Consider the following 27,737-nt stretch of genomic DNA (forward strand, 5'->3'; position numbering starts at 1 on the left):
CTCAACCTAATATAAGTTAAGGCATCCTTTTACGCCAGTGGCTTTTCAGGTACTGGTTATGATTTTATAAGCAAATTTAGCTGAAAATGCTTTTTATTTTTTTATCCCTTGTACTTTGAAAGTATATTGTGCCTGCAGTTCCCAGAGGCTTTTGAGAACTCAAATATCCTTTCTGTACACTGATGCTGCTCATACCTCTTTTAACCAAGACAGGCTACTAAACACACAAGCAAAACCATCTTTCAGCAAGAGTGAACACAGCAGTTCTCTGCAATAAATTTCTTCTTTGCTTTCCCAATGCTATATATCAGGATGACATATAAAATCTTTTTTTTCCCCAGCAACATAAATCAAAATAACATTAAAAAAGTCTCCAAAATGCTGACATTATTTCCAACATAATTTTAGATTTCCTGTTTTGAACATCATAATTAGCGGTAGAATATGAATGTTTTCACAGCACTAAGATTTGCCGTATCAATTTAAAGAGTAAAATGGTTCTAGTATTTTCAATCCTGACACAAAGTAGAACATTTCATAACAAGAGCTATGCTTCCCACGTTAACAGACTTATATTTAAGTAGTCAGTTGCCACACTGCACTAATTATGTTAAGTCTCCTGATTAATCATTTTTCTCTCTGCATTAGTCTAAATTAATGAGGCAAACTATAATTATATTTTAAAATTCAGCATTAATTATGTGAAGTCTATTCCCAGTTTAAAACATCACCAAGACAACACTCATACAGACTCTGGATGAAGTTTTTTAAAAGAGGGCAGTTCTTAATTTTTGAGGAAGTTGGTTTATTTCTTCTGTAGGGCTAGAGAAGGTACAACAGGCCTCTAGTTACAAAATTTCATTAATATTGGTATCATTTTATACTGGCTCAAATAAAGAGAATTGTTTTTCTACACAGACGAGCTGTGAATACACTGACATACCCACAGCCCAGCTCATCATTTAATTACACAGCCGATTTAACTGATTACAACAGGAACAAAAGGAGGGTTTGTTTTTGTAATACATACTATTCTGCCACTTAGCAAGACTAAAGAGCACCAAGCCAGCTCAGAAAAACACCGGCTCTGACTGAAGGTGGCAGGAGCAGAACTTGAACAGCCCCACGGGGACACAGCAGCAGCTCCCCAGACCTGCCCAGTGCCCACAGCCCCAGGGTGGCACCAAGAGCTCAACAGGCACTGCGCAAACCGCGCTGGCCCCACTTGACACTTTGGAAAAGGAAATGTTCACAAACAAGCAACAGATGAGCAGCTCCTGAAATCACCAGATTTTACTCCCCAGCTGCACATATACACCAGCCTTTGACTTTTCTGCCTTCTCCTGGAAAGACAAGAAGCACACAGGGATGAGTCCCTGCCAAAAGTGTGAGAAAACCTCCCTGCAGCCTCTGCTCGCACCTGAGCTTGAGCCCCCCAGGTGCTGAGCTCATGCTCTACCTGAGCAGGCACAGCCTCTGCATGGGGGGACCCCAGCATTCATTTTCAAGCTTTAAATTCAGTTTCAGCTCAATACACAACAGGAAAATAAAAAAATATTGTGAAAGTTGTAGCAGGATGAAAAGCATTTCTTGCTTTATTCCAGCAACAGCACGTTACACAAGTTACACCAGTTACTACAGGCTGCTAGACAGACTGCTGGGATCCAGACTCTGGTGTGGATCTCAGGCATCCCTCCGTCTACCATTGGGATACACTGAAGAAACCACCACACAGTAACAGTGAGAGGAGCTGCAAGACCCTTCTGTTCAAGTTCAAATATAATTCTAACACACTTAAAGCATTTCACAAAAAAATAAAAATAGTGAGTTACACGCTACAGCTCAGTTCACCATAGCTGAACAGCTTTCTTCAGTTACTCTGTCTCTGAGCTATTCATCTTTGAGCAGATAAATGTTTTAACTGCAGTAATAATACCTTAAATACAAACAGGAGCCTCTAAGGGAATCCTCCGAAAAGTCTGAATGGCACCAAGAAGCTCATATGACACTAAACCTTCTCTTGGTGGCTCTGTGACAAGTTTGAGTAAGTCCACAGAAAGACATCAAGGCAAATTTAGATACCTGCCCTCTTGTACCAGTCATGTCTACACAGCATGGAACTGAATAACTGGCTACTTACAATATCTGTCATTCACTTAAAAATTAAAATGACATTTAAGAGAGTGGAAGAAATGCTGAAATCCCCTCTGAACATGTGCAATAATTTTAAGTGTCAGGCAGCAGTAGATCCATGTTTTTTATGTTTATAAAGTGGTTATAGGAAAGTCTGGAGGAGTAAGGGACAACCAGATGAAAAGTTAACAAGTTTGTCCAAATGGCAGCAGAAACAGGGGAAGTTTCTTCATCTTTGCTATGAGAAAAGGAAGTTAGTGGTAGACAAGAAGGTTCTGTTGTTTTCAGTTTCAGTGATTGAGCACTGGTAAACAAAACAAAGTAAACAGCCATGGCATTTCCCATGAAAAACAGGAATTAGGGCTTCCAAGGCTGTCCTGCGTGCCTGGTCCCAGCCCCAGGCAGGGGGAAAACCCAGCAGAGCAGCTGCAGTAAATCCCAGTGCCATACCCACCGAGTCACAATCAGGTTGCATTCATACTGCTAATTAGCAATAACAGTATGAATTTGTTTGCCTCCACCTAGTTTGCATCAGTTACAACCTTTGTCAATATGGAACAACTTCCAAGTTTGGATAAAACAACCCAAAGGCAGGGAGAAAGAAGGAAGAAAAAAGATCAAACTTTCTGGCTGTGTATCTACATAACACTGTACCAGTAAGAAAAACCTCCTGCCTACATTAGATCCATCACCTTTTTTTTTTTTTTTTTGCTAAGGAAAAAAAATTTAATTTGGTGCTAGGAACCACCAAATTAAATTTTAGATGTAATCTATCCCTAAAACTTAGCAGAGTGTGCCACAAGATGTCTTGGTCTTTTTCCCCAACTTTTGACTCCAGTTAAGTACAGACAACACTGTCAGCACCACTGAGAGGCAGGCACAAAACTGTAGTAGAAAAAGACCACAAAACAAAAATGAAAAGGCATTTGTTTGAATCTTTGATTTTAAAGGACAATACAGGGTCAGAACAGAATTTTCCAAAGAGCTTATAAATCTCCTTCAAGTAAGAGATCACAGCAAGAGGCAGCATTTGGCTCATTCTTTGGATATTGTGAAAACACTTTACAAATATCCAGTGTTGACATAAGATGACAATTATTAATTTATACTGCTGTTGCACAGAAACAATAACTTTAATAACCAGTGCATTAACAGGCATATCAGTAACACTTTCTTTTTACTGGCTTAGAACAAGATAAGCACTGAGGTACTTCAGTAACACAACCCAGCATCAACTCCCAAAATCAGTACTTTTATTTCAGTACCGATGAAAAATTAACTACAAAACATATGCTGTGAACACCTTAACAAGTTCCTACTGCAAAACAAACATGATGTTAATTCTAGTCTAAGCCTTATGCACAGCCATCAAGAAAAAAATCCATTTGTTTATGCTAAAGGCAATAATGCACTGAACCTACTAATGATGATCTGCTTTAAAACCACTACACTCTGTTAAAGAAAAAAGCCAAACCAAAGAACACCACCCATAACCCAGAAAAATCTGTCACAGATTTTCATATCTCAGAAGAAAATCACCTGAAATTTAAAAAAGCAGTTTTAAACTCACTAAACTGAGAAAGCCTACTTCATCTGGTACAAACACTGATGCAATAGTTTGGAAATCCCTATTCTAGTTTATCAGCATTAGCTCTAGGACAATACACAAATAAAGCCTTTTTTATTGGATTCCAGTCCAGCCCATATAACCTATTACATTCCCAATAGATCTCTCTCAACCTCTCTGAATTTCATATCCCCCACAGAATCAAAATCCACAGGAAGAGTCACGACTTGGTTGAGCCTGTGGAGCTGCACCTGGCAAACAGGATCCTGTTCCTTGGGAAAAGCAGAGCCACTGCAGAACCCTCCCCTAGGGCAGACATGAGCTGCTCTCTCCACCAGAGAGAAGGAGGAACACACCAGCTGGGATTTAAACACACATCCACCCACTGTCTGCTGTGCCTGTAGACGTGCAATTAAGATATTCAGCACTTTGGGGAGGATTCAAGTTCTCATTTGTGCAGCTCAGATGGACCAGGAGCAACAGGGCTGACTGGTTACACAGGCATGAACCAAACAACCCAACCTCCACAAGACAACAGCTTTGAGCTCTAACTAAAATCGGCTGCAGAAAGAGCTTTGACTTCTTAAGTTTTCTATGTGAGCCTATATGGCCTTTAGATCCTTTTCTTGTCTAGGAGAGGTAGACAGAGTAGTCAGGCAGGAAATCTTCCCAAGAGGGAGGGGCAACACTCACTCTGAAATCCCTCCACGGAAATTCAGCAAATTCATCACTGAAATTTTCATCAGTGAAATTAAACCCAAAATTACTTGCAAGGGAAAAACGTATCTTGGTTTTGAATTGTGGTTCCCTCTTACCATCAAAAATATTTCTTCAGTACATGTTAAAATGACAGCTTTGCATTTCGGATGTTACTACATCCAAAGCCAAAGCCTTTTCTTGAAGCAAGGAACTGTAATGCAGCAAACCAAAACCATCTCTGTACACATATTCCTGAAAGGTCTAGCAATAGGATGGGAAACAAAAAGGATGAACATAATGAACATTCCTTCAATCACAACATCTTGGAACAACAAGGAGCTATCATTCCAAGGGCTTCAAACTGGATGAAAATCCAGCAGCCTTTCATCAGCTCTTCCTCTTCAGCAGATATACAGTTGTCATCTTCTGTCACACAAGTCTGAAAGTGAATGAAAACTACCAAATATTTCTCCTGTTTTTAGAGTTTTCTGAAACTGTTCAATTTAATAACAAACTTCTTGTTATGACAGCAGTTCTTGAAAGAATTTACAAACAACTCAGTCTCTCTTAAAGTTGGGGAAAAATAAGAAATACAATTTTCGACTTCAATTTGTTTTACTGTAATCCACACTAAAGACAACAGCTTTTAGGGTGCATTAGTCATCAGTATAAACCCTACTCTACTTAAATAATGAGTAAAATTTCTATACTTTCTCCTTCTCTAGCTCACTTTATTCCTTGGCAGAGAAAAATTGAGGGGTGTAACTATTAAACACGACAAAATTACTCACACATACTCTATTTGCCACCACCCACTGTTTTGGAAGAGCACACAAAACCTAAGCGTTGACAACATGAACCAGTGGTTCACATTACTGTGATAACGTGCTATAAATGTAGAAAAACAAAAGCATCAGAGAGTACTTTGTACCTGAGGTACAAGAGGCTGCTTAATCCCAGGGTAACAGTCAGGCCACCTCAGACACACTGATGACAGGTTTCTCTGAAAAATGAGTCAGCTGCGCATCCTGGGGAAGTTCTGTCTCAATTAAAACAGTATCACAAACAGCCATTATTCTTCAGGTGCTATTGAGCCCAGGTGGTGTTTCACTGAATCACCAGCTCCAAAAAAGACTCAGTCACTTTCTCAGATGAACAGACAGGAATTTAAGGAAAGGCACAAGACAAATATGTGAAACTCAGCTAATCAGGCTTTACTAAATTTAAAAACCTTTGGTGGGAATGCAATGAGAGGCTCTCCTCCTCCCTGAGAGGTCCAAATCTACTCCAGGGCTGTGGATGCAGGTGGAGGCTGCAGAGCCCAGAGCTCCAGGGCTGATGAAATGCAGCCCAAGCACTGCTGCTCAGCTTGGACACTGTAACCTCCACCCTGACACAGCTCACACTGGGGCAGTGACTGTGTCACTGTTTCCTGGTACTGTAGCACCTTCTGAGACTTGAGAAGCAGAATACTGAGAATTTAGAAGTCACACCTAATGACAGTACAAATGCAAACAGTAAGAAAAGAGAATAAAGAAAGCGGGGGGAAGTGGGATGTTTTAGCTAAGGAATGACATTTTAGGAGGATGATGTACCAAATTGCTAGAATAGAATTATCTCTCAAATTAAAGCATGCAAAAGTCATCATCAGTAAGGGGTATGGGATTACAACATTCTATCAAATCTGATACCAATCTTCCCACCATGTTGCACCTGTTTTCCACCTTCACACCTGTATATTACATCAGCACTATTTGATATCTCTCTGCCTACACAAGCAATGCTCAAATAAAAGAAAAAAAAAGTAAAAAAGTCAAAAGCCTAAACGAAAATTCATGGAGGAAAGATATGGATGCGAAACAACTGCACATTCTTAATAAGGTGAAGAGAAAATAGAAAAAAAAATGGAGAAGAATAGGCTATGGCACAAGTTAGTGTGAAGGGTCTATGAACAGTAAATAACTGAAAAACAGTTTTCTCCAACACACAACTGAGACCAGCAAAAAAAAAAAAAAAAAAAACTAGCTTATTTTTTTTTAAACTTTATAGCCTCCTTTTAGGTAACTCCAAGTTTTAGGGATATAAGGATCTGACACAGGGAACTGCCATATTTATAAGCCACTGTAATGCTGTGACTTTTATCAGATATATCTGCTTTGTGGCCATTTCAGGACAAGCAAGGCAAATTTCTTATTCTTACACCTCAGAGGTAACTATGCCTAAGTGACACTGGTGTGTCATTACTGGTCCAGTCCAATATCAGACAGCTCCCTATACATCATTCAGCCATCAGTATTTTAAGTTCAAGTTTCTAAGCTCATATAAATAGAATACCAAATATTTACAGCTTTTCACATGGGATGGTAGGATTTAGCCCAGATCTTAACTGAAGGACTTTTCACATTTGGCTCAGAATAAAAAAGAATGTTTGGGAAATAAGCTCATCTAAAGTTTGTTTTTTTTTTTTTTAACTGTGGAGAAAAAAATAATTTAAAATTATAAAAGAGCTGCAATACTTTTCATGTTGGAGCCATTTTGTAATGTCTTTGTATTAAAATAAATTATTCCAAATAAGAAGCACTAAGCTGGTTTTTCTTTTTAGTTTTTAATTGGAAACAAAGGTTTTTCTACTAATCAGAAATCTATGAACTCAACTAATGAAAGCTGCATGACAGATAAAAGGCAGGTAAAAATAGGTTTGAGAGGAAAAAAAAAAAAAATCCCACAGAAAAGTTGTTTTAAATTAGAAAGGAATCAGAAATTGCCAAAGCAGCTTAGTCAAATAAACAAAGCCCAGACCAAACCATTAAACAGCAATTCAACAGCAGCCGGAATGATTTGGGTATGTCAAATAAATTTTGGTTCCCTTGTCCACCTGCAACCACCTCACATTCAAGTGCATTCTCATTAGCCCGAATTCAATAATCTCTTCTCCAAGCTCCTCATATCATGAAATTATATCACAGCTAGGATGCAAGAGATAATTTGTTGCTATTTCCTAATAGTAGCAATGACTTTAGAATTTCTAACACTTACCAGCCAAAATTGCTCAAAAATACCCACTGGCACACCAGTTAATACTGTTTCAAAATCAATTACTACACACCAGCAGCTGGAAATGTTACAAAGCTTATTAACTTTTAACACAGACAGATATTACTGAGGAGTACATTAAAAGAGTGGAAAGGAAAAGACAGGAGGACATCATTCAGACATCCAGTCCTGGATTTGGAGTGCTTGTTACTACATCACTGCTCTCTGTCTCCTGCTCTGCTGGAAGTTACTAGTCTGGGCAGAGCTGGTGAACAGGATCATGTGAGTGCACTGCAACCCATGACAGAGAAGCCCAGCTGCTGAATTTGCTCATGCTGCCATCACTGGCAGCTTCAGGGGGTGTGGACTGGGGAGAACTCACAGGAACAGGGAAAGTTTGTCCACATCCTCAGCATTGCTGTAGTGGGTTGACCCTTGGCTGGCTGTTAGGTGCCCACTGACCTGCTCTCATTCCTCCTACTTGACTGGGGGAGAAGAAAAGAAGAAAAAGCTCAAGGATCAAGATAAACAGGGAGGTCACTCACCATTTACACTCATGAGAAAAACCTACTTGGCTTGGGAAAACTAATTTACTGGCAATTAAAAATAGCATAGGTCAGCCCATAAGATTTGGGTTTTGCTGCTCCTTAATCCTGACATTCTTTCCATGCTCCAGCATGGGGTCCCTCCAAAGGGATACAGTCATTCACAAACTGTTTCAGTGGGGGCCTTTCCCACAAACTGCTGCTCCTGCCACAAAACCTGTTCCTGGTTTGGGCTCCTCTTCCAGGACCATTGTTTCTGCCAGGAGCCTGCTTCAGCATGGGCTCTCCAGGGGCTGCAGGTGGATCTCTGCTCCCTGCATGGGCTGCAGGGGCACAGCTGCTTCACCATGGTCTTCCCCCGAGCTGCCAATGACTCTCTGCTCTGGTGCTTAAACACCTCCTCCTGCTCCTCCACTGACCTTGGGGTCTGCGGAGTTGATTCCCACATATTTTTATCACTCTCCTCTCTCACAACTGCTGCACTGTGGATTTTAGCATTTCTTAACTATCTTATCTCAGAGGTGTCACCAGTTTCACTGATGAGCTCAGCTTTGGCCAAGGATGGGCCTGCTTTGGAGCAAGCTGTGTCTGGCTGTGTCTAACCCAGAGGCCTCTTCTCACCCTGGCCACCTCTGCAGCCCCAGTTGCCAAAACCTTGCCACATAAGCGCAGTGGCCAAACAGAAACTCTGCCATTAAGTGCACCCTTAATCTCAATATGTAGAGCATATAAAAACCCAAGTTATAAATGTCAGTCTTCCATACTTTAGTGCATAATCTCTCCATCCCCCCTTCTGCCCCTGAAATATCAAGCCTACCAGAAATACCATTTATTTCCAAGAAAAACCTCATTAGGCTATTCTATCCAATGCCAAGATCATAAATCTGGGATAAAAGACTACTGAGGTTCCACACTATTCTATAAATAACATTTTAGTCTAAATTGGAAGAGCACTTTGGAGCAAAGCTCCAGATCATCTCTATTTACTGCTCTCCACTTGGTGCTGGGAAGAGACTTGGAAGTATGCAAAGTTGGATTCCTTCCAGGTTCAACTATCTGGGAGATGCACTCCTACCTCCAAAGTTATGTTCTACCCAAGGTTTGATCTAGTCTGGAAAAAACTGCTGGAATACAGAGGAATGTTGAGCTCCCAGCTTTCCTCTCTCCATCTCTCCCTCCAGTGCCTCACTCCCTGCCAGCATGGACACAGTTCATGAGCCACTGTTATGTTAAATGCTCAGCCCAGGCCCAGCACAGCTGACTTTTGATTTGCCTAAGTATATTTGCTCATTCCTCCTTTTAGAGCTTATCTGCACTATTTATAGAATGGCTTTACATTCCTATTAGTTTCCAGACAATGATTTTTAATACATGTTCCATCACTACAAATACTCCTCTGCAAAGCTTTACACATTATGTAAAACAGGCAATTATCACTGCACAGATTAGAAGGTCATTCCAATGCCTATAAACTAAATAGTAGTGGGAATTGGAGCTTGTGCAGCTTATTTGCTTTTTCATCTATAGATTTGGCAAGCTCCAGACTAGCATTCATCCCACGTTTTTCAAAACCTAGCCAGAGTACTAATTCACGGCACAGAATTGACAAAAACATATCTTTGAATTGTGCAATGTGTGATCCACACTACAGTCTGTGAACACAACATTTTCTTTTACCCAGGGATGTGACATGGTGGCTTGAAGACTTGATGCAGCTGCTGCATAGATGGGGAAATTTTTCAAAACATTTTAAAAGTCTTTTCAACATACAGCTGTCATCAGAAAAAGGAAAGGATTAGTCAGGTTTTTTCTTTATAGAAGAAGAATTGACACAGAGTGATGGTGCAGCCGTTTATACATCACACAGCAAAGTGCAACGCCTGAAATCAGCAGTATATTGCACACTGGGGAGCCCTGGAAGCATCCCAGGAACACCCAACACTTGAAAGTGATGAAGAATTGTTCCACCAATCCAAACAATGTGACTTTAAATGAAACAGAAAATATTTCTCTAGGAGAGATCACAGCATATTCAAGTTACCAAAGTCCCTTCATTAGCACAAACAGTATTTCCTTTTCTATCAACAAGAGGAAGTCTCAGATCAAGGCAACATCTCACATTGCACTTGAGACCTGTAAACTGCATTATACTCATGTCCTTGAGACTCCTGCTATTTCCCACTCAAAAATGAGGTTTAGCAACAAAAACTTCACTTCCATTCTAACTGTGATAGGGATCAGTAAACCAGAATTATTAATTAAAACTTTGAAGTATTTATTTCTAAAAAAGAAGCCTTAAACTCAGCCTTAACTTCTGTAAGATACTTCTGGTTAAGTAGAGACACAAGAAAGGGCTTGAAGAGTGACCTGTAGTCAAAATACTTTGTAGGGGGGAATTAGCACACAGTGATATGGTGAAACTTGCCTGTTCACACTCATGTTCCTCTGCAAATGCTTACATATTAATCTTGCTTGGTATATTAGGTACATCTCAAAAGAAAAATGTCTTATCTAAAAACAAAGAAAAGAAAAAACAATCTATTTCCCCTTCAATTTCCAGGGAATAAAAATATTTTCCAGTCAATAAATGCAGAAAGTTTTGTGTGATCTCATTGGCCCACAAAATTTACAGGACTTTGCTATTTGCTTTTGGAAAAATAATAGGCAGAAAGGTTGCATTTGACCACTCCATGTTCAGCTATAACTAATGCCTGCAGAGGTGCAGGGAAGGGAAGGTGCAGCCATCACTTAGACCACTATAACATGAATGCTAAGACATTTGATATTTAGATCCTTTAATGGAAACCTATTTTTCAATGATGAATTAAGCCACAGGGAAATAAGGAGACTGTTTTTCCTAGTATTCCGCTTACATTTCATACATTTCATTAATATCTGCATTAGACTATAAGAGTCCTGTGGCACATTAGAATGGAGCATCCAGACTGTGATAAAGTTTGGAAAGCACAACAGTGACAGACAAAAATTACTGTTAAACAAAAATAAAAACAATACACCAAAGACAAAACCAACTACCACACACACAGTGGGAAGGGAGGAAAAAATCTCAGCTGCAGCACACAACTTTCACTCCCCAAGGATGTACAGTTTTAACTGTGTGAATCAGGGTGATACCTGGCTTAAAACCTACAAAACCCCAGAGTCTTCAGAACACCCTGAGACTAAAGGAACAGGTCAGTCCTCTTGCAGAGTTATTGCTCTGACCACCAACTCCATGTGCAGTGTGCACTTGAGCTGTTCCCAGTGGCAGCAGAGAACACCTCAACCCAGCAGTGGTATTGGGAAAAAAAAGAGTACCCGAAGTCCACAAGTTGAATATCCACGAGCTTCTCCATCTTCTCCATGAGGACAGAATCTGCTCATGGGAGCTGTGGCCAGTCAGCCCAAACCCATTTTACACCAAAGCCCACTTGCACACATGGAGCCCTTGTGATAGGTCCTAAGATTTCTACCCTGGCTTGGGGTGCAGAGTTAAGGGACCGTGACACCCGACACAGGGGTCATGCTCTTCTCCTGGAGAGAAGACTGAGTAATCAAGTGCCTGCACATCTATTTCCCTTTCTTTGTTTCTGTTGACATGTAATAATGCTACAGAAAATAACAGTAGGGGAAAAAAACCTGCATCACCTGGGCATGAAGCAGAAAGGGAGCAGAACCTGTTCCTTGAGGAAATTATTTTCACCAAGGACCTGCCCCCTCCAGGTACTGCTAAAAATGCTTCATTAGGCACTTTATTAGCAAGGAGACAACAGCAGTCTTGGGCATCTGTGTACTTATTTTCTCATTTCCATCAAGAATTTAATTAGCTGACATTAATTACATTTTCTGTTTGATCTGGAAATTCAGTCCAAATTAACATTTTTATGGATAGTTTAATACTAATGCTGACAGATCATTTCCTTTAAAAGAAACTGCTTGGACTTGCAAAAGGACAAAATAGTGGAAGATAATCCACTGAAAAAAACAGTATTTTTATTTGCTGTTAGACAGGATTAACTAAAATAAAAATTAAAATTGCTTTGATAGCTGATTGGAGAAGTCTGGATGTTTTCCTTACAGGCTATACCAAAAGATCTAGAAGCTCAACAGGACAAAAATACTTTGAAGAAGCCAGATAAGATGTCCAGAGAAGTTGTGAATGTCAATATACACCAAAGCACTGTCTAAGCCACCCAACTGCTAAAATTACCTGTTGTAGAAAATGTCTAGCTGGGACCCCGTCACTTTGAAATAGTCACCACATCCTAAGCTATTGAATACAAACAAGCATTTATCTCTGCACCATTGCTTAATCATATCCACTGCAATTTAACAAAAATAACTGTCACCTTTTCAAGCTTTTTAAATAAATTCTGTACCAGCTTCTATTAACAAACACAGACATAAACATTCATATTTAACACTGAATTCCAAATTCTACAAGTATGAGGATAAAATACTGAAAACTTAAGAACTTAATACATTAAAACAAATTAGATGATCCCTCATTGCTTGAAGTGTGCACATTGCAACAGCACAAGTTGTTCTTCAAGGAAAGAAATATACTTGCTTACGTAAAATAACATCAGCATTACCCTTTCACAGTCAACAAATAAAAAAAGTTCTATATACTTGAAAACAGCATATGCACAACTGCATATGCTGCAGTAACAGCATATCCCACCAAAATCAAGATCAGAGAAATATGTTCACCTGAGCCATGAAAATACAAGACTAAAAATGAGGCTTGTTTTTCTAGATCCTTCAGGCAGAGTTTCCCGGCCTTTTCTCAGTCTCCAAACCAAAACCTGAATGTCTTAGCTGTAAAATTCACACACTGATAGAAGCACAAGAGCCAGTAGAGAAGGAAAGGCACAGCATACAAACAGCTTCTGGCCATGTTCAGAGATCCAGGCTTGAGATCTTGGCTCTACTGCAAACACAGTGGACAAATGCCTCAGGCAACACAGAATCTTGTCTCAGCTGGAGCATCACTGAAAACAGTGAGCCAAATACACTCATTCTACGAGCCCGAGCTCAAAACCATGTAACTCATTATTCTTCCCAAATGTTAATCAAAAACTTTAATGAATCATTAATTGTCCTCTTCTTTCAAGGAACCCAACAAATCCACCTTGTTTTCAGTTGTCTTTTTGCCCAGCTGCCAGGTGCCTCCTGCTGCAGTGAAACCAGGACAGTGTTTGCAGATCCCCACACACAGCAAGTCTGATCAGCTTCAGCGATGCCAAAACAGCTGTGCTGATCCACACAGAACTCAATTTCTTTCCCATCTAGCAAAAACATCACTGTAAACCTGCTGTGCTCTTCCCTGTTACACTACAGCACCGCTCCCTACTATTTCTTCTTGTTCAAGCTTACTTGTATAGGAATATTTTATGTTAAGCTCCCACATTTCCCACATGCTACAAGTAAGAACTCTAAAACTGCATTTCAGGATTACTGAGAATATTACAGTTGACAGTTCACGGGTCTAGGGTCACACCTTCCCAAAAATAACCCCAAGACATACTAGAATAACAAATCACAGTAGGAAGCTGGGGATGAGCTGCCTTTGCTGTGATTACCTCTTTGTAAATTAGCTCATTTCAGGTAACTAACATTACTGCAGAAGGAAAGAACAAGTAGTGAGTGTTTCTTTCCTCTGTAGTTCCTCCACAGCTAAATGAATTCTAGCTGTCTGTATTAATTTTGTTATGCCACAGACCAATTCCTAAGACACAGTATCTACAGACTTTAATGATGCTACCTACCTAAAAACCAAATACACAGACACTAAAGTAAGCCATTAACAGCTACATATGGTGAAGCAGCACCAGGACCTTTGTTAATCACTGCAGCTGGCATCACACAAAGAAGAAGAATAAAATTTCAAATTAAGTAAAAAGGTAATAAAATGTTAGGATAAGAAATTCAATAGAAAAGCCATTATGTATGTGTAACCCATGAAAGTAACTATTCCTTAAGGTGAGACATTGCAATATGTCTCACAACATAGAGAGAGACGTATAGATAACAGAGAGAGTACATTAGGTAAAACCACTCTGGGCGAGTCACTGTGTGTCCAGCTGTGCAGTGACCCAACTCTCGTATCTGTATCATCCTGAGGTGAATTCCTCACAGTCCAGCAGAAGGAAATCCCACCAGCATTTCCCATTAGCCTCAGCCAGTGGCACCACTGAAGGAAGATTGTCCCCATGGATTCACTCGCATCCCACAGCCAGCTCCCCCCTTGGAGCTCACAAGCATCTCTGTGGAACTGCACCAGCAGGGGATTAGTTAAATTAGCAGGTGGATTAGTTAAACTGATCAAGGTTACAGCAGCTCAACAAGAATGAGAAGTACAGTGTACCACTCCAAACCACTGCATGGCTACACACACACAGGTGAAGCCCTGTAGGGATCTGAACTGAGATGGAAAGGCCAAGTGAGCAGCAGAGGCAAGGCAGGAGGAGTAATTTTTGCCAGCATTAATTATTTGTGAAACCACAGCTGAAACTTCAGCACAAATAATGTCAAAAAACTGTTGAAATACAGCTAAATTCTGTCACACTGCTAGAAACTTTGCCACAGTAAATTGTAAATTGAAGCTGTATACCTGTACTGAAGAGCTGCAGACTACAATACATTATCTTGGCTCCTGTGGACAGAATTTCATATTTAATGACCAAAAAAAAAAAGCTTTAACTCCATACTTGTAGCTCACTGAAGAGCTCATTAATTTTTATTAACTTGGCTCTTCTGGCCAGTCTCCTTTAAAAAATAAAATAATTCAAGGATAGGTATACTAGTCTAGAGAAACCTTTACTTCTAATCCAGCATTTATCAGTTAAAATACTCAACATGGATTATAACAGTATTACATGAAAAAATAAAATAAGAAATTCAGGTAGCCCTGGAACTTCCCATAAGAGGCAAAATTCTCAGCCTCCCTTGCAAAGATGCTACAACAAACAGAAAAATCAAGGGATCGAAGAAAGTTTCTCATATTTTAGTAGATGCCTCAATGGAATGCATTTGATCTGAGTACACTTTTTCTCTACTATCACCAAAGGTAAAGAGAAAACACCATTACTGCTTGATGTGGGACTTTTATTTTCTCCATCTTGCAACTAATCAACTTATTCCATGCCCGCAGAAACAAACCAAACAAACACTGCTTATTTCTTGTCACGTTTAAGTGCGAAATACAAGGCATCACCACAGTACTGTCGGCACTGAATCCAGGCAGTAACTTCCCAATTTATTGCTGGAAAATTTCAACACAGTTATCCTTGGCTGGCCCAACACTGACACACCTCATAGCCCCAACAGAGCAATGACCAAACATATGCCTCTTCTTGTGTTCCATGAAAAAAATAGTATCAAACTGAAGTTTTCTCTCAGGTTTCTCTCTCTCACACTGAAATACTGCATCCCTTTTTAATTCTGTGATTTCAATTTAGTTGTCCCATATGTTAGGAGTGTCTTAATACAACATCTCTTTTTATATCCTAACATCAAGGTGATGATGCCAATTAAGTTCTGCTGTAGCCATCTGTAAGAGGAAGAAGGGAGGAAAGAAATAAACATGAGTATTTCTTCAGTAATTTTATACAATCTGGATTTCAACCAAGATTTTAGTGATGGAAAAGAAGAAAATAATTAGTGTTTATACTCTACATGGATTTCTCTTGGACAAGTACTATTTGAACTATTTTTTAAAATTCAGAAAAGTTTCAGATCTCATAAAATGTTTGGCTTCAAATCAGAACACTTGTCAAGAGAATTTTATACTGCCATGATTTATCATTTTATTCAAGGCAGACTTTCGATTCCATAAATAAAATAACAGCAACCTCTTAAATTTCTTCACAACTTCATGTTCACCTTCAAACTTACAGGGCACGTAAAGTGTTAGTCCTCTGACAATAAATGACTAGTGGCAATTTCTTCCTCTAACAAATCTGATATTACATAAACATGGTATGGGTCTGGAGTTTCCCAAAAACTAAACCCTTAAAAACCAAACAACAAACTCTACACTCTCAGTTTCACTGCAGGCGGAAGACTATGGAAAACAATTATAGGACTTTTTTTTCCTAAAAATATTGAATAATTCAATTTTTAAACAGCACAAGATTTAAAAAAGTATGGAAATGTGAGACATTATAAATCAAAACCTACTGTTTAGCTCACTTCATGTATTCACTAAGCAAGACTCCCAGGCCCACTGAAGGATTTTCTGATGTCAGCCTCAGCAGCCAAAGACTGAAGACAAAACCAGAACCATAGGTCTTGCACTGGGAGACAAGGTGGACACTCATGCTCACACTGCATGACTTTTGTGGGATTTAGTCTTGTAAACCACCTATTTATCAACCTCTTATGATACAGAAAATTAAATTTAATTTAACCTGTGACATAGGTCATGGCCACAATGAAAATAGATTTGCCCATAAAAACCCAAAATTAGACTCCGCAGCTCTGTCAGGCTCTTCAGCTACCCCATTAAATCCACATTTCAACTCATGAAGCATTAGTAATGGGGTTCTTTTAAATGGCATTCTGCAGGAATTTCTTCTGCAGAATTGAATTTTCATCTCCACAGTAGCTGTGCTTACTGCAGACCTTATAACAAGCTTCTGATGTTGAATGATGGATGTAAAAAGACACTTTCTTGGCTATTAACTGTGCTTCTAAGCCTCAGTCTGAAAATAAATCTTGGGAAAATTGGAAGAGAGAGGAATCCTTTCCCCCTCAATCTTATGTACTATTTATAAAAACAGTTACTTGGTTAGGAACTTCAGTCCTAAAGAAGTTTTTAACTTGATACTGCATATGAAATATGCAGTTAATACATTGTGCTCCTTTGTAACATTCACCTCCCAAGAAATTATATTCTAATGAAAACACTTTTTAAAGGGAAAGAGAAGGATGGACCTGAGTAGGATTTAACATCTTTACAGTTTAGTAACACCAATTTGAAAGCACTTTGGTAAACACACATCATCCCCACGTCTCAATGGATTCACCTCACATTCACAGTGGGCTTCCTAGCAACTCTTTCTTTACAAGCCCATTTTTCAATTCACTGAGAACAATACTGGAATGAGTCATTTCTGCAGAACATAGCTCTTCGTGTACACCAGATGCCTACTGTTGCATGCTGCGAAGAAAAAAATCTAACATCTACTCAAATTACTGTATCGATCACCAAAACCTGTCAGCATTTTGCATCTTTTGTAAATGTTTTCTTTGGAATACCTGAATGTTTTTTAATGTTAAGATCTTAACATTGCTCATCAAAATGCACTGCCAGGTTCTGTAAGAGCTAACACCTAATTAGCTCAGTTAGTAGCAGCTTGAGAATACCTCCCAAACAATGACCAAAATTAATGTCTTTCACTAAGGGAGTAAAACAAACAGAAAAAAAAAGCCCTGAAAGCATTAGAACTGAAAAAGAGATTCCTTCATGTTTTTCAAAGCTTTCTCTTTCAATTCTGTTGAATCTGTTCCTGCAAATAAGTATTTTTATAGGTTTTGGTGTTACATCTTTTTAAGCAGTTCTTACAGTAGTTCTATAAAAATCCTGCCTGACTAGTGAGGTACGTGCAGAACAGACAAGTAGAACTTCTGCTTTGTCCTTCTCTGGAAGCAGCACAAATCAAAAATGAACAGTGAACAGTGCTGAAGTCAAGTAATTCACTGAGATGAAATTATACAACTCTTGGGGGAGATGTTCAACCAATCACTGCAAAGTCTAAGGAAATAATTAGGAAGCTTACCTTATTTTCTTTCAGAGTAAGAGGGTAACAGCTGAGCCCAGTTCTACCTTCCTTCCTGTTTATTTACAGAGGTGTTTCATTACCTGACTTGTTACAATTAGAGCAGCCTGATGTTATTTGATTTGAAATAAAGGTACTTGCCTACAGCCACATATTACACATAAGGGCAGAACAGAAAATTACACAGTAACAGGCAGATGCTGTAACTCCTAAATTATTCACAACCTATTCAATACAAAATAAACCAGTCCTAGCAAATTAATTCTAGTAGGAAGGAAATTTTTAAGTTATCCCTACAAATTATTTAGTTCCTCAACAAACAAAATATTTAGCAGTTGCTAATAATTAAGATGCAAAACACAAAAGAATTGTTTAATCAATTGCTCATTAGATGTATGCCACATACCAAAAAAGATACCACTACTTTAGCAAAGAAAAAACAAATGTTCAACACACTGAAGTAAACAAGAACAACATTTAACATCAATTGAATTCAAAGAATCATTGATTATTTCAAGTAGTTTTTCATACACTTGCAAGAGGCATTTTGGATTTTGAAGTTAGTTGTAATCTAGAAATAATCTAATTGTAAAACCTAGCCAGCAGTGCAGCTGTGTACTTCCAGTCTCTCATTTCCATAAGCACTAAAGAAGCCAGGTTTTGCTCTTATTCTCATTTAGAGCATTAAGACTCTAAAAACTATTTTGACAGGATTACAGAGTAGGACTGCTATCTTCACATCCTGAGCTCTCCTGACAACAAAAATGCTTTTACCACAAAAACAAAGGAAAATCTTTAGTACAACAGTTAACAGTTACAGATGCTGACAAACTCAATTTTCAGCATAATAAACGTCACTGGGATTCTCTTTGGGAAAGCGGCAGTTGCAAAAATGATAATAATTAGGCTTAATATAGATCTAAGCCAAATTATGGCAGCTGTACATGCCACAACAAAGAGCATTTTTACGTAACAAGAATGCAATTTAACTACAAGCAAACTCCCAAAATATTTCTGATTCACAGCAAGTTACTGAGAACACTGAGTATATCCCAGAGCTGCTCTTACCTTTCCTGGCAGCATCTGTTCTCCGTCTTGCTGGTGACACCAGATCCTTTACAATCTGTAGCACCTGAATCATTGCTCCTTAACAAGATCAAAGGAACGAGGTGCTCCTCTAAAATTCCAACAGGTTTCATTACTACACCTTATTACATGGCTGTCTTCAGTATGCTCAAGCAAAACTGCTGCAGGAAGAACTCATCTACCTTCCCAGGAAGATTTCTGCCTGACGACTCTACAGGCTGGAGTGATGGATTTAAAGTGACTTCAGCACAAGGACACAAAAAAACGCAAGCAGTCCTAAATGTATTTCTACAGAACATTTTAGAACCCTTTACTGCAGAGAACACATACTGATTTCACTAATAAAGTTTAAAGGAAATGGTCACATAGTAGCTAAGTAGCTAAAGAAAAAAAAAGCCCTTGAAACGACTGCCGACAGATGCAGCGTGCTCAGTAACTAACCAGTGTGGCTGCATCCTCTTTTCAAGTCAGACTCAGTTCATGAAATTTCACGTAATGCTTAAAGAAAGACTCCGGTGCAGCGCAGAGCCAGCGACAGACCCACCAAGAGAACTAAAATTAAACCCAGCCTGCAAGAACTCATCAGGCACAAGCAAGCTCCTGCTAAAGACATTCATTGGGCTCCTTTTCTCCCCCCTCGAACAGAAACCTCTGACAACCTTGTACGTGACAGGAATTCTCACACACCGGGAGGCACGCTGGAAATCCTGAGAGTATTTCAGGCACTCTCTCACCCACCACCAGAGGCCCGGAGAACTCTTTCAGCAAACGTATTGTCATTACTTTCATTACCTCTGCCAGGTAATTTTAGGCAGACAGATTGCTGTATGTGCCCCACAACATTTTTAATGACATTTGGAAAATGTACAAAGGCCCTTCAGAAGTACCTTTTGTCAAAACCTCTGCAGAGCTAACCCAAAAAAATAAAAATCCTGAGGAATCATGTTTTATGTGATCACTTTAAATAACTGTCAGGCCAGAAGAGGCTCTGTGAACACTTCAGAAAACTGAATTCCTACACAGCACTACAACGCCTTGCACACACAGAGATCAATTTAGGAAGCCAACTACATGTTCTGAAAATCATAACATGAAAACAAACCACAGGCTGCATTCTCTGGCCTTTAGACCTTCTGTTCCCATTTCTTAAGTGTTGGGGGGAAGAAGAGGTCATCTCTTTCCATTTTGCCATTTCCAGCTGCTCACATCACAAGCATTTCAGATTTTAAGATTTACTGGCGTATTCATCCACATCCATGTCAGTCTCTTGAATTATACAGAACAGAGGAACAACAAACTATGTCTGTTATGTCAGTCTCATTCACAGCCTGCTCATTAATCTCTGCCAGAAGGAAAAGCATCCCAAAGTTCTATCCTATTTGGTTAGTTAAAATAAAGACAAGTAAAATCCTTCTCCTTGCCAGGCTGTCTGATTTCTTCTCCCACTCCATAAACATTCAAGTGTCCACCCAAGAAGAAGCTTGAAAAACATTATTCAAAATGTTACAGACAGACTTCTCAGCTTTTCTATATTAAGAATAATTTCTAAGTCCTGGACCTGAAGTTAAATTCCAGGTTTAAGACCAATGACTTTATACCTAGCGAGGTTTGGAGAAGATCACTACAAGCAGACCCTTCCAGAACAAGTATAATTTCAGAACATTTAAGTAAGATGTAAAATGCAGGGTTGTGCAGTAAGGGTTACTTGGGAGTCTGTTATTTAATAATCCAGTGCTCAAAACTGCCATTGGAAGAATTTTTTCCACAATTATCTCACCGTAAGGCATTTGTTCTTTATTTAGTTGGGTAATCAAACAACTTATCTTCAAGTCAAATATATAAAACCAAAGGAATATAATTACTTGCAACTATATTACATTGCAAATTTTCTCTAAAAACTGACTTCTAAGTTCATGGTGCACAAAACACAACTACTACAGAACTACTAAACTTTTTATGGTCCTTATAGTAACATACTATAGATAGGAGGAGAAAAGAAGAAAAAATAGATAAGGTTGAATAAATACTCAGTAATGACATCCACTTGGCCTTCCAAAGCAAGATTACACCTTGCAGATCCTACAGCTGATTTTTAAATGAACTTGATTATCTCATTGCTACAGCACCATTCTCAAGTGCTGGAACAAGGAGAGGATGGTGACTGACAAAGACTAACAGCTGGGAAGGGGGAGCAGAGGAAGACAGAACTAGAAGGCATGACTTGTACCTACTTTTGTGAAAAACTATTTTAAAAGGAAGAAATTAAGCACTTCAGTACCTATTCCTAACTGCAAAGAGGAAGTTGTTCCTTTTTCTTCCAAACTGTCCCTTACCTTGCTGGTACAGGTCCATGTCCTCCCTTTTAAAGAGAGACACACAAAAACTTGAGGACTGTAAGTCATTTTCATATCACACCTGCCTTCCTCAATGTGAAACAGTTTCCGAAGTCGGTATGCACAGCAGTTTCCCTCGCCTCTTTATTGTGACAGTTGGCACCTAGAAAAAAACTGAAAACCTCGCAAAGCCTCAAAATAATTTAGGAAAATGTAAATAAACAACATTCCATATGCAATGTAAAGAAAATGGTGCAAGTCTAAAGCAGGCATGATAAATATGAAATTTCAACAAATCACTGAAACTTCGAAGAATTACACAGTAATCTTGGTGGCTGCTATTTATCTTTCCTCGACTCAATTTATACACCAAGACAGCAACACTAAAAGAGCTATAGTATAGAGACAATACCAAAAACACTTATACAAATAAAACACACTAAATTGTATAATTTAATCTGTTACTTGTGAATCAGAATTTGGTAATAGTTCATTCTTATCTTTGACTGGTGCTGAACCAACTGATACTTCCATACAGTCTGTCACTACAACTGCCACCTCTCAGGCCACACATCCTGACAAAACACCACTGTGGGCAAGGATACACCAGATGGAAGTTCACAGCAATTCTGACACAAATACACAAGGTGAACCACTAAGAAACCATGTCATAAATTTAGTGTAACAATTTGAGTAGATTCTGTTTGAGAAAAAAACTAGTGCATAGACCACTGATCTCTGCCAAGCATTTTTCCTCTTCAGCAGAGAGCTTGCTAAGCAATATGTGCTTGATGATCTTGGATTTTGCTTTTCTTCCTTGACTTCAAAATTGTACGGAATACAGAAATCATGCACATGTTAACAACATGATGGAGTACACTGGTATTGAAAGGAACAGATAACCACTATGGAATTTTATGGATCACTGCGTACAGCCCTCGATCTCTCCCAAGCATAATAAAAAAATGACCTGCATCCTGATTAGTCAGCTATCATAATTCAGAATAAAAATGCTTCCATTAACATAATTGTAATTAACTGATCTTTGGAAGCAGTTCTTTTTCATGAAGCATATTGCCAAGAGGTAACACATTTACAGCACAAATGATGCTGCAGAAGGATGGCTCAGTGGGTATTTGTCAAAGGTATTTGACAGGGGGTGGGGAAGATCAGAATTTAAATCTGAGGAAGACTTAATATCTCCTCTTTAACTCTCTTTTTCTAATCTGTGTTTATATATTCACAGCATTCTGTCTAGGCTATTAAAAAAAAACCATCAAGAACCCTCGAGGTTTTCCCAGGCAGCATTGCAGCTACCCAAAAAGTGCCTGCTTGTTGTGTCCTTGTTTACAGAAAGATGTACAAGCTACTAACAGAGAAAAACCCAATCCACTGCAATGGCTCAAGGGCTTTCCTTCATAGGAACAACAGTCCTGCACACATCAGAGTTGAGATGCAGAGCTGTCGTCACTGTTCTTTTCCCATCTCTTATCAACCTGAACTGTCCAGAATTCAGATATTCTGCATATTAATTACTCCCAACATATCTGCAGAAACCTCTGCAGGTCTGACTTCATCATCCTCCCATGTTCCCCACAGCCAGAACTGTGTCCTCTTCCCTACCTGCTAGACTCCACACATGGTTAACATGCCAAGCTTTCAGGCCTGACAACCCAGGGAATGGAAAGCCCCTAACAAAATGGCCAGGAAAGTCCTAGCCAAGGGCAGTTCTGTCACTAATGTTTCAATGGAAGCAGGATCAAGGCTTAAGTCTTCTAGAAAGCAAATAAATACACAAAACACTTCTGGTGGTGCTTGTTCTGCAATAGGGCAAAGTCTGACGTTGGAGGCAGAAGAGCATTTACAAGGGAGCAGGGTGCACTTGCTCTTTGGACCCTCCTCTCTAGGCTGTAACATCCAGAAGCTGTTTCAGCACCCTGTGAGTCAGCAGGGCTGTGGGCAGGGCTGTCCCAGCAGGGCTGTCTGGAACAGGGGCTATAAAAACTCCAATGCCATCAAAAGTGAGGGCACCTGCTCTTAATGACCCATTGGAATGTTTGCTTTAAAAGCTGCAGTTTCAGAAACCACACATGGTACAACTGCTTCAACTGCTTCATCATCCCTCCCATCTTAGCAAAGAGGCTCAGAAAATGAAAATGATTTTCCCATCAAGAATCACTCACTCATATGCAGGATAAAAGTTTTCAAGAACAGATAAAAAAAAGTACAAGTCAAGCATCAGGGAAAAGATTCTTTAGAAGTCAAGTAAAATGAAGAGTATCTTATAAGAACATTTGCATAGTCCCTTCACAACAAAACCCTGTTTATTTATTGCAAAAACATTGAATTCATATAAAGTCTACCCAGCAGCTAAGGCAAATACCTTAACTATCCCCACTATCCTCAGAAACATTTTGTTTTATGATACTCCTGTTGTTTCCCATCTTCAAATTATTATCTCAAAACCATTAAGCATTGAGGTCTAAAACAATATATCATAATACAAATTATTACTACAGCTGCTGTGAAGTAGGTTATCTATTGTTTCTCGATAATATTTTGAATTAATTTTCCAATCTCTGAACTGAAACCTAAAGTTTTTACAAAGTTTTCAATAATCTATCATAGTTGGATGAGAATACTAGAGTTCCAAATCAATAACTAACTGTTCCCATAAATCTCTGAAACTTTAAATTTTTAATCTTCATTATTTTCTACATATCATTCTTTGAAGCATGAAAGAGGCAAAAAGAAGAAAACCTATTGCTCACAAGAATTCCTATGTGAAATTGTGATAGCCTTTCTTGAAAAAAATGTTTACACCAGTGACACAACTCCATTTATTATTCAGGAGGTAATTTTTCAAAAGTGACTGCTTTTGGCTATGCATTTTTCAAAACATTCAAAAAATAAATAAACATCCTCACAGTCTTCTCAATGGTCTTTCAGAGTCAGTAACTGTTTAATCCAACAGAATTTGCATCCACTTAGGAGTATTTTTTTGTTCATTTCTAGCAGGTTTGCTACCAATTTTAAAGCATAAAACTATGGCTGCAGATCTAGAGCCTTATTTAGAAGGCATCTTCTTAGGAATAGAAACTAGATTGATCTAAAGGCTGGAAAAGTAATAATTTCAAGAGAAAGCTAATTTTTAAGTCTGTTTTTTTTTTACACTTTAAACATACAAAAAAGCTGTTCATTAAATTCAGATGATGGAAAACTTTAATAAATGGTCAATGAAAGTAATTCTACATGTTCCAGAAAAAAACCCTATAAACCTAAAACAGAAAAACAAATGCTGTAAGTGGGAAAAAATGGAAGACAGAAAAGCAGAGGGCCACATTCTGCAGAGCTCACAGCACACAGCGAAGGAAAACTACACATTGTGCAACCCCATCCCTGCTCAGTGCTCTCACTGTCACCCTTCTTGCACAGTTTTCACCCCCTCAGCTCTTGCCACAACACATCCTGCACATGGCTCTAGACTGTAGCAAGACAGACAGTGAGTCTCCCGGAGAGCCACGATGAAGCCAAGGGAACTGCCTGTGTAGATCATTTTTATCACCCTGATAACAGACACCAGACACTAATGGAGATCAGTATCAGATCATGTAAGTCTTGATACACTCTTCCAAAAAGAAAACCTACTTACAAAAAAGAAAAAAAACATGTATAGATGTACAATTTATTTTTGATTCCCAATAAATGTATTTTATACCTGTCACCTCCATGACCAAAGGGTACTGCTTCTTCTTTGCTCCTATATTTTCTGTAGAACTCTAAGTTTAGACATACAAGTGCATCTAAACTGCACCATTTAGCAACAATTCAAAGGGTCCCAAAAGCTCTTAGATATTTAACCCATAAAGACTCTGCCTGACCTAGTTCAGGCTGCAGTGCAGAATTCCTTAGATACAGAGGTACTCGTTCTTTTGGGTCTATGTGATTAGGATTGTGTTAAGCAAGCTACAAAGCATTATGAAAATGAGTAAGAATAAAATCACAGATTCTTATTGTGAATCATCAAATTAATTCAATTTCTTTCTCCTCACATGCATCATGCCCTTCAAAGGCCAAATGGTCACTTTATAAGGCTCAAGAAATTATCAAGAAAGCAACAACGAAGCAAATGGAATTCCACCACCACTCCTCAACCCCACCAAAAAAAGGTTGTCTCTAATCAGTCCATTTTAAATTATTGATAAAATAATATTTGGTGGGGTTTTTTGTAAACAGGAGGAAGAAAAAGGATGGTGGTACAAGATCTCATCTCAGTGAATGCATACACCCCGCAGGATTTCTCAGTCTTCCTCATATTAGATGGCAAGTTTTCATATAGCTTTAGCTGCAAATGAGGATTTTTCTGAGAAGAAAAAAGTTCCATACTAGAAGCTTCAAAAAGAAATCAGACATTTATGAAGTTGCAATTACAGTAACAAAAACTATTTAAAATATATTCCCCAATAATATGCAGCATTTCAAACAGAATATGCAGCAATTTTACACTGCCTGGATTTGGGTCATGGCTGTAGTGCTAATCAAATTTATCTTAAGCTAAAGGATATTAAATGTTCTGTCAAACCTAAGCACACAAAAAGAAGCCACACTAGTCATTAAAGACTTTTTGCCATTTTGCTATATTAAACAAAAATCAAAACTATTACTATCTTACATGTGTTAATACTGAAGTCAAAGTACATTCATTAGTTTAATCAGGCATAGACTGATAAAAGTGAATGTGTGTTTAATTCAAAAAAAGAAGAAAAATAAAAACTTTGCTTTTAATTTAAACCCTTACTTGGTTTTCTTTTGAAGAGGATATGAATGAGACTAATAATCTTGTACCTCCCTGAGGCAAAGAAAAACTAGGAAATTCTATGCACTGCTTTTTGTTAGCATGATTAAATCCTTCACTGCATGTACATTTCTAGGCTGATATTTAATCCAAGTAATAAAATGCAGCTGTAGAGAGGCACCAGGAAGAACATCGAACCTTGTTAGTCCACGGTAAAATACACACTACTTTTATTAAGCCCATGTATTTGCAGCCATAGTTTGTGCAGCAAATAGTACATAGTGTGGCTTTCTGCCTCTGCAAGAAAAATCAAAACTTTCAAAATACTCTGCAATAGGCTAATCTAACGCTTAAAATGGCATTTAATCCCACAAATGTAACCTACCTTAGTAAAGAAAAAACTGTCAGAGACACACATTCAAAGAACAAATTCAACATTTCAAAAGCAGCCAATGGAAATTAACCCAAAGACCACACAGAGCAGAAGGGAACTACCCTCCTTTAAAAGGAAGTGTACCTGGTCTATTTGCTTCCTGCATGTGTGCTGTAACGGGACACACCATTACCTGTCACTTCCAGATTTCTGCCTCCTGCTCTCCTTCTATGTTCACTTAGAATACAGTCTTTCAAAACAGGTTTTAACTAATGTGTTTTAAAAATCCAAGCTTGGCACTTGAATGTGACAATCACGTTAACTGCGACTACTTACATGCTCCCACTGTTGAACAGTTCTCCTATTCCCTCACCAGTGAAAAAATGGTGGAAACACTTGGGCATCTGAGATTTCCTTAGTCAGCTTCACCTTAAGACAATCAATTTATCCAAATGAAAAAATGTCTTACCTACTTATCCCATGAACAAGAACACAGGGACCTATTAACACAGCCCCCGTTTTGGCAGATGGAAAACTGTAGTGTATTTACTGTTCTCTGTAGCTCTGTGCTCTCTGCAGCTGTAGAGAATTTAATATCATGCCAAGTTTCAGACAACTGCCATGGTCCAGACAAGAAGGGTCATCACTCTACCCAGTATTACATTCAGGCACTGCAACCCAGCAGTTTAACTCCCAGTGGCACTACACCAGTGTAGTGTAGTGTTACCCACCAGTGCTAGAGGAACAGAAGTGCCATCATCCCCCCTTGCAGTGGATTTATCCTTGTTAAATCTCACTGAATAACATCCACGTAAACTGGCCTTACTATATCATCCTGTAAGTCCACTGAATATACAGTGTAAAACAAAAACACAAGTTGTGTTAGTTCTTCTAAATGGATGTTCCACTTAATGATTGATTGCATTAAGAAGAGGGGGAAAAAAACACTCAAGAGCCTTACAGTGAGTTTCACATAAATATTATTTCTTTTAGTTTGTTTTAATGCACAAGGAATAAGTAAATACTGAAATGTCACTAAAAGTGACTCATTAGCCTTCACTCTAAAAAGAGAACTTTCCTGCCACATACTTGGAGCAAAACATACAAATATTTTTGTCACTGCTTCTGATATAGAAAAGGGAGGTGGGGGGCAGGGAAGGAAGTGAGGAGGAAATAAAAAGCAAAATTGACACTTTTCAATTTGCACCTCATCTTTTTACAGCAAGCAACAGACCAATTTCTTTCTCTCCTGTTCTCCAAGACCATGACACCCTTCAAACACTCTTACAGTAATTTGATGGAACTGGGGAAGAGAGAAAGCCAAAAGCTTGTCTAGTTTTTGCAGCCAGATATAAAATAATATGAACTGTAACTGCACTGAAGCTCCC

At 38.8% G+C, this 27,737-nt stretch overlaps 1 protein-coding gene across 6 annotated transcripts in view; it reads right to left on the reverse strand.

The window, feature by feature from the left end:
- Positions 1 to 27,737, reverse strand: part of USP6NL (USP6 N-terminal like) — a 110,627-nt gene that overhangs the window by 68,955 nt on the left and 13,935 nt on the right. Inside the window, exon 1 of one of the 6 annotated variants that reach the window (XM_072918745.1) lies at positions 21,182 to 21,215. The exons of 3 other annotated variants lie outside the window; for them this stretch is intronic. In XM_072918745.1, coding sequence (XP_072774846.1) covers positions 21,182 to 21,200 — 19 coding nt within the window. In that variant the 5' untranslated portion in view covers positions 21,201 to 21,215. Of the gene's footprint in view, positions 1 to 18,830; positions 19,497 to 21,181; positions 21,216 to 27,737 lie in introns of those variants that run through there. 2 more of the 6 variants (XM_030290401.3, XM_072918757.1) reach the window with 2 other exon arrangements.

The sequence above is a fragment of the Taeniopygia guttata genome, chromosome 1A (genome assembly GCF_048771995.1).
Source record: "Taeniopygia guttata chromosome 1A, bTaeGut7.mat, whole genome shotgun sequence".
NCBI lineage: Eukaryota > Metazoa > Chordata > Aves > Passeriformes > Estrildidae > Taeniopygia > Taeniopygia guttata.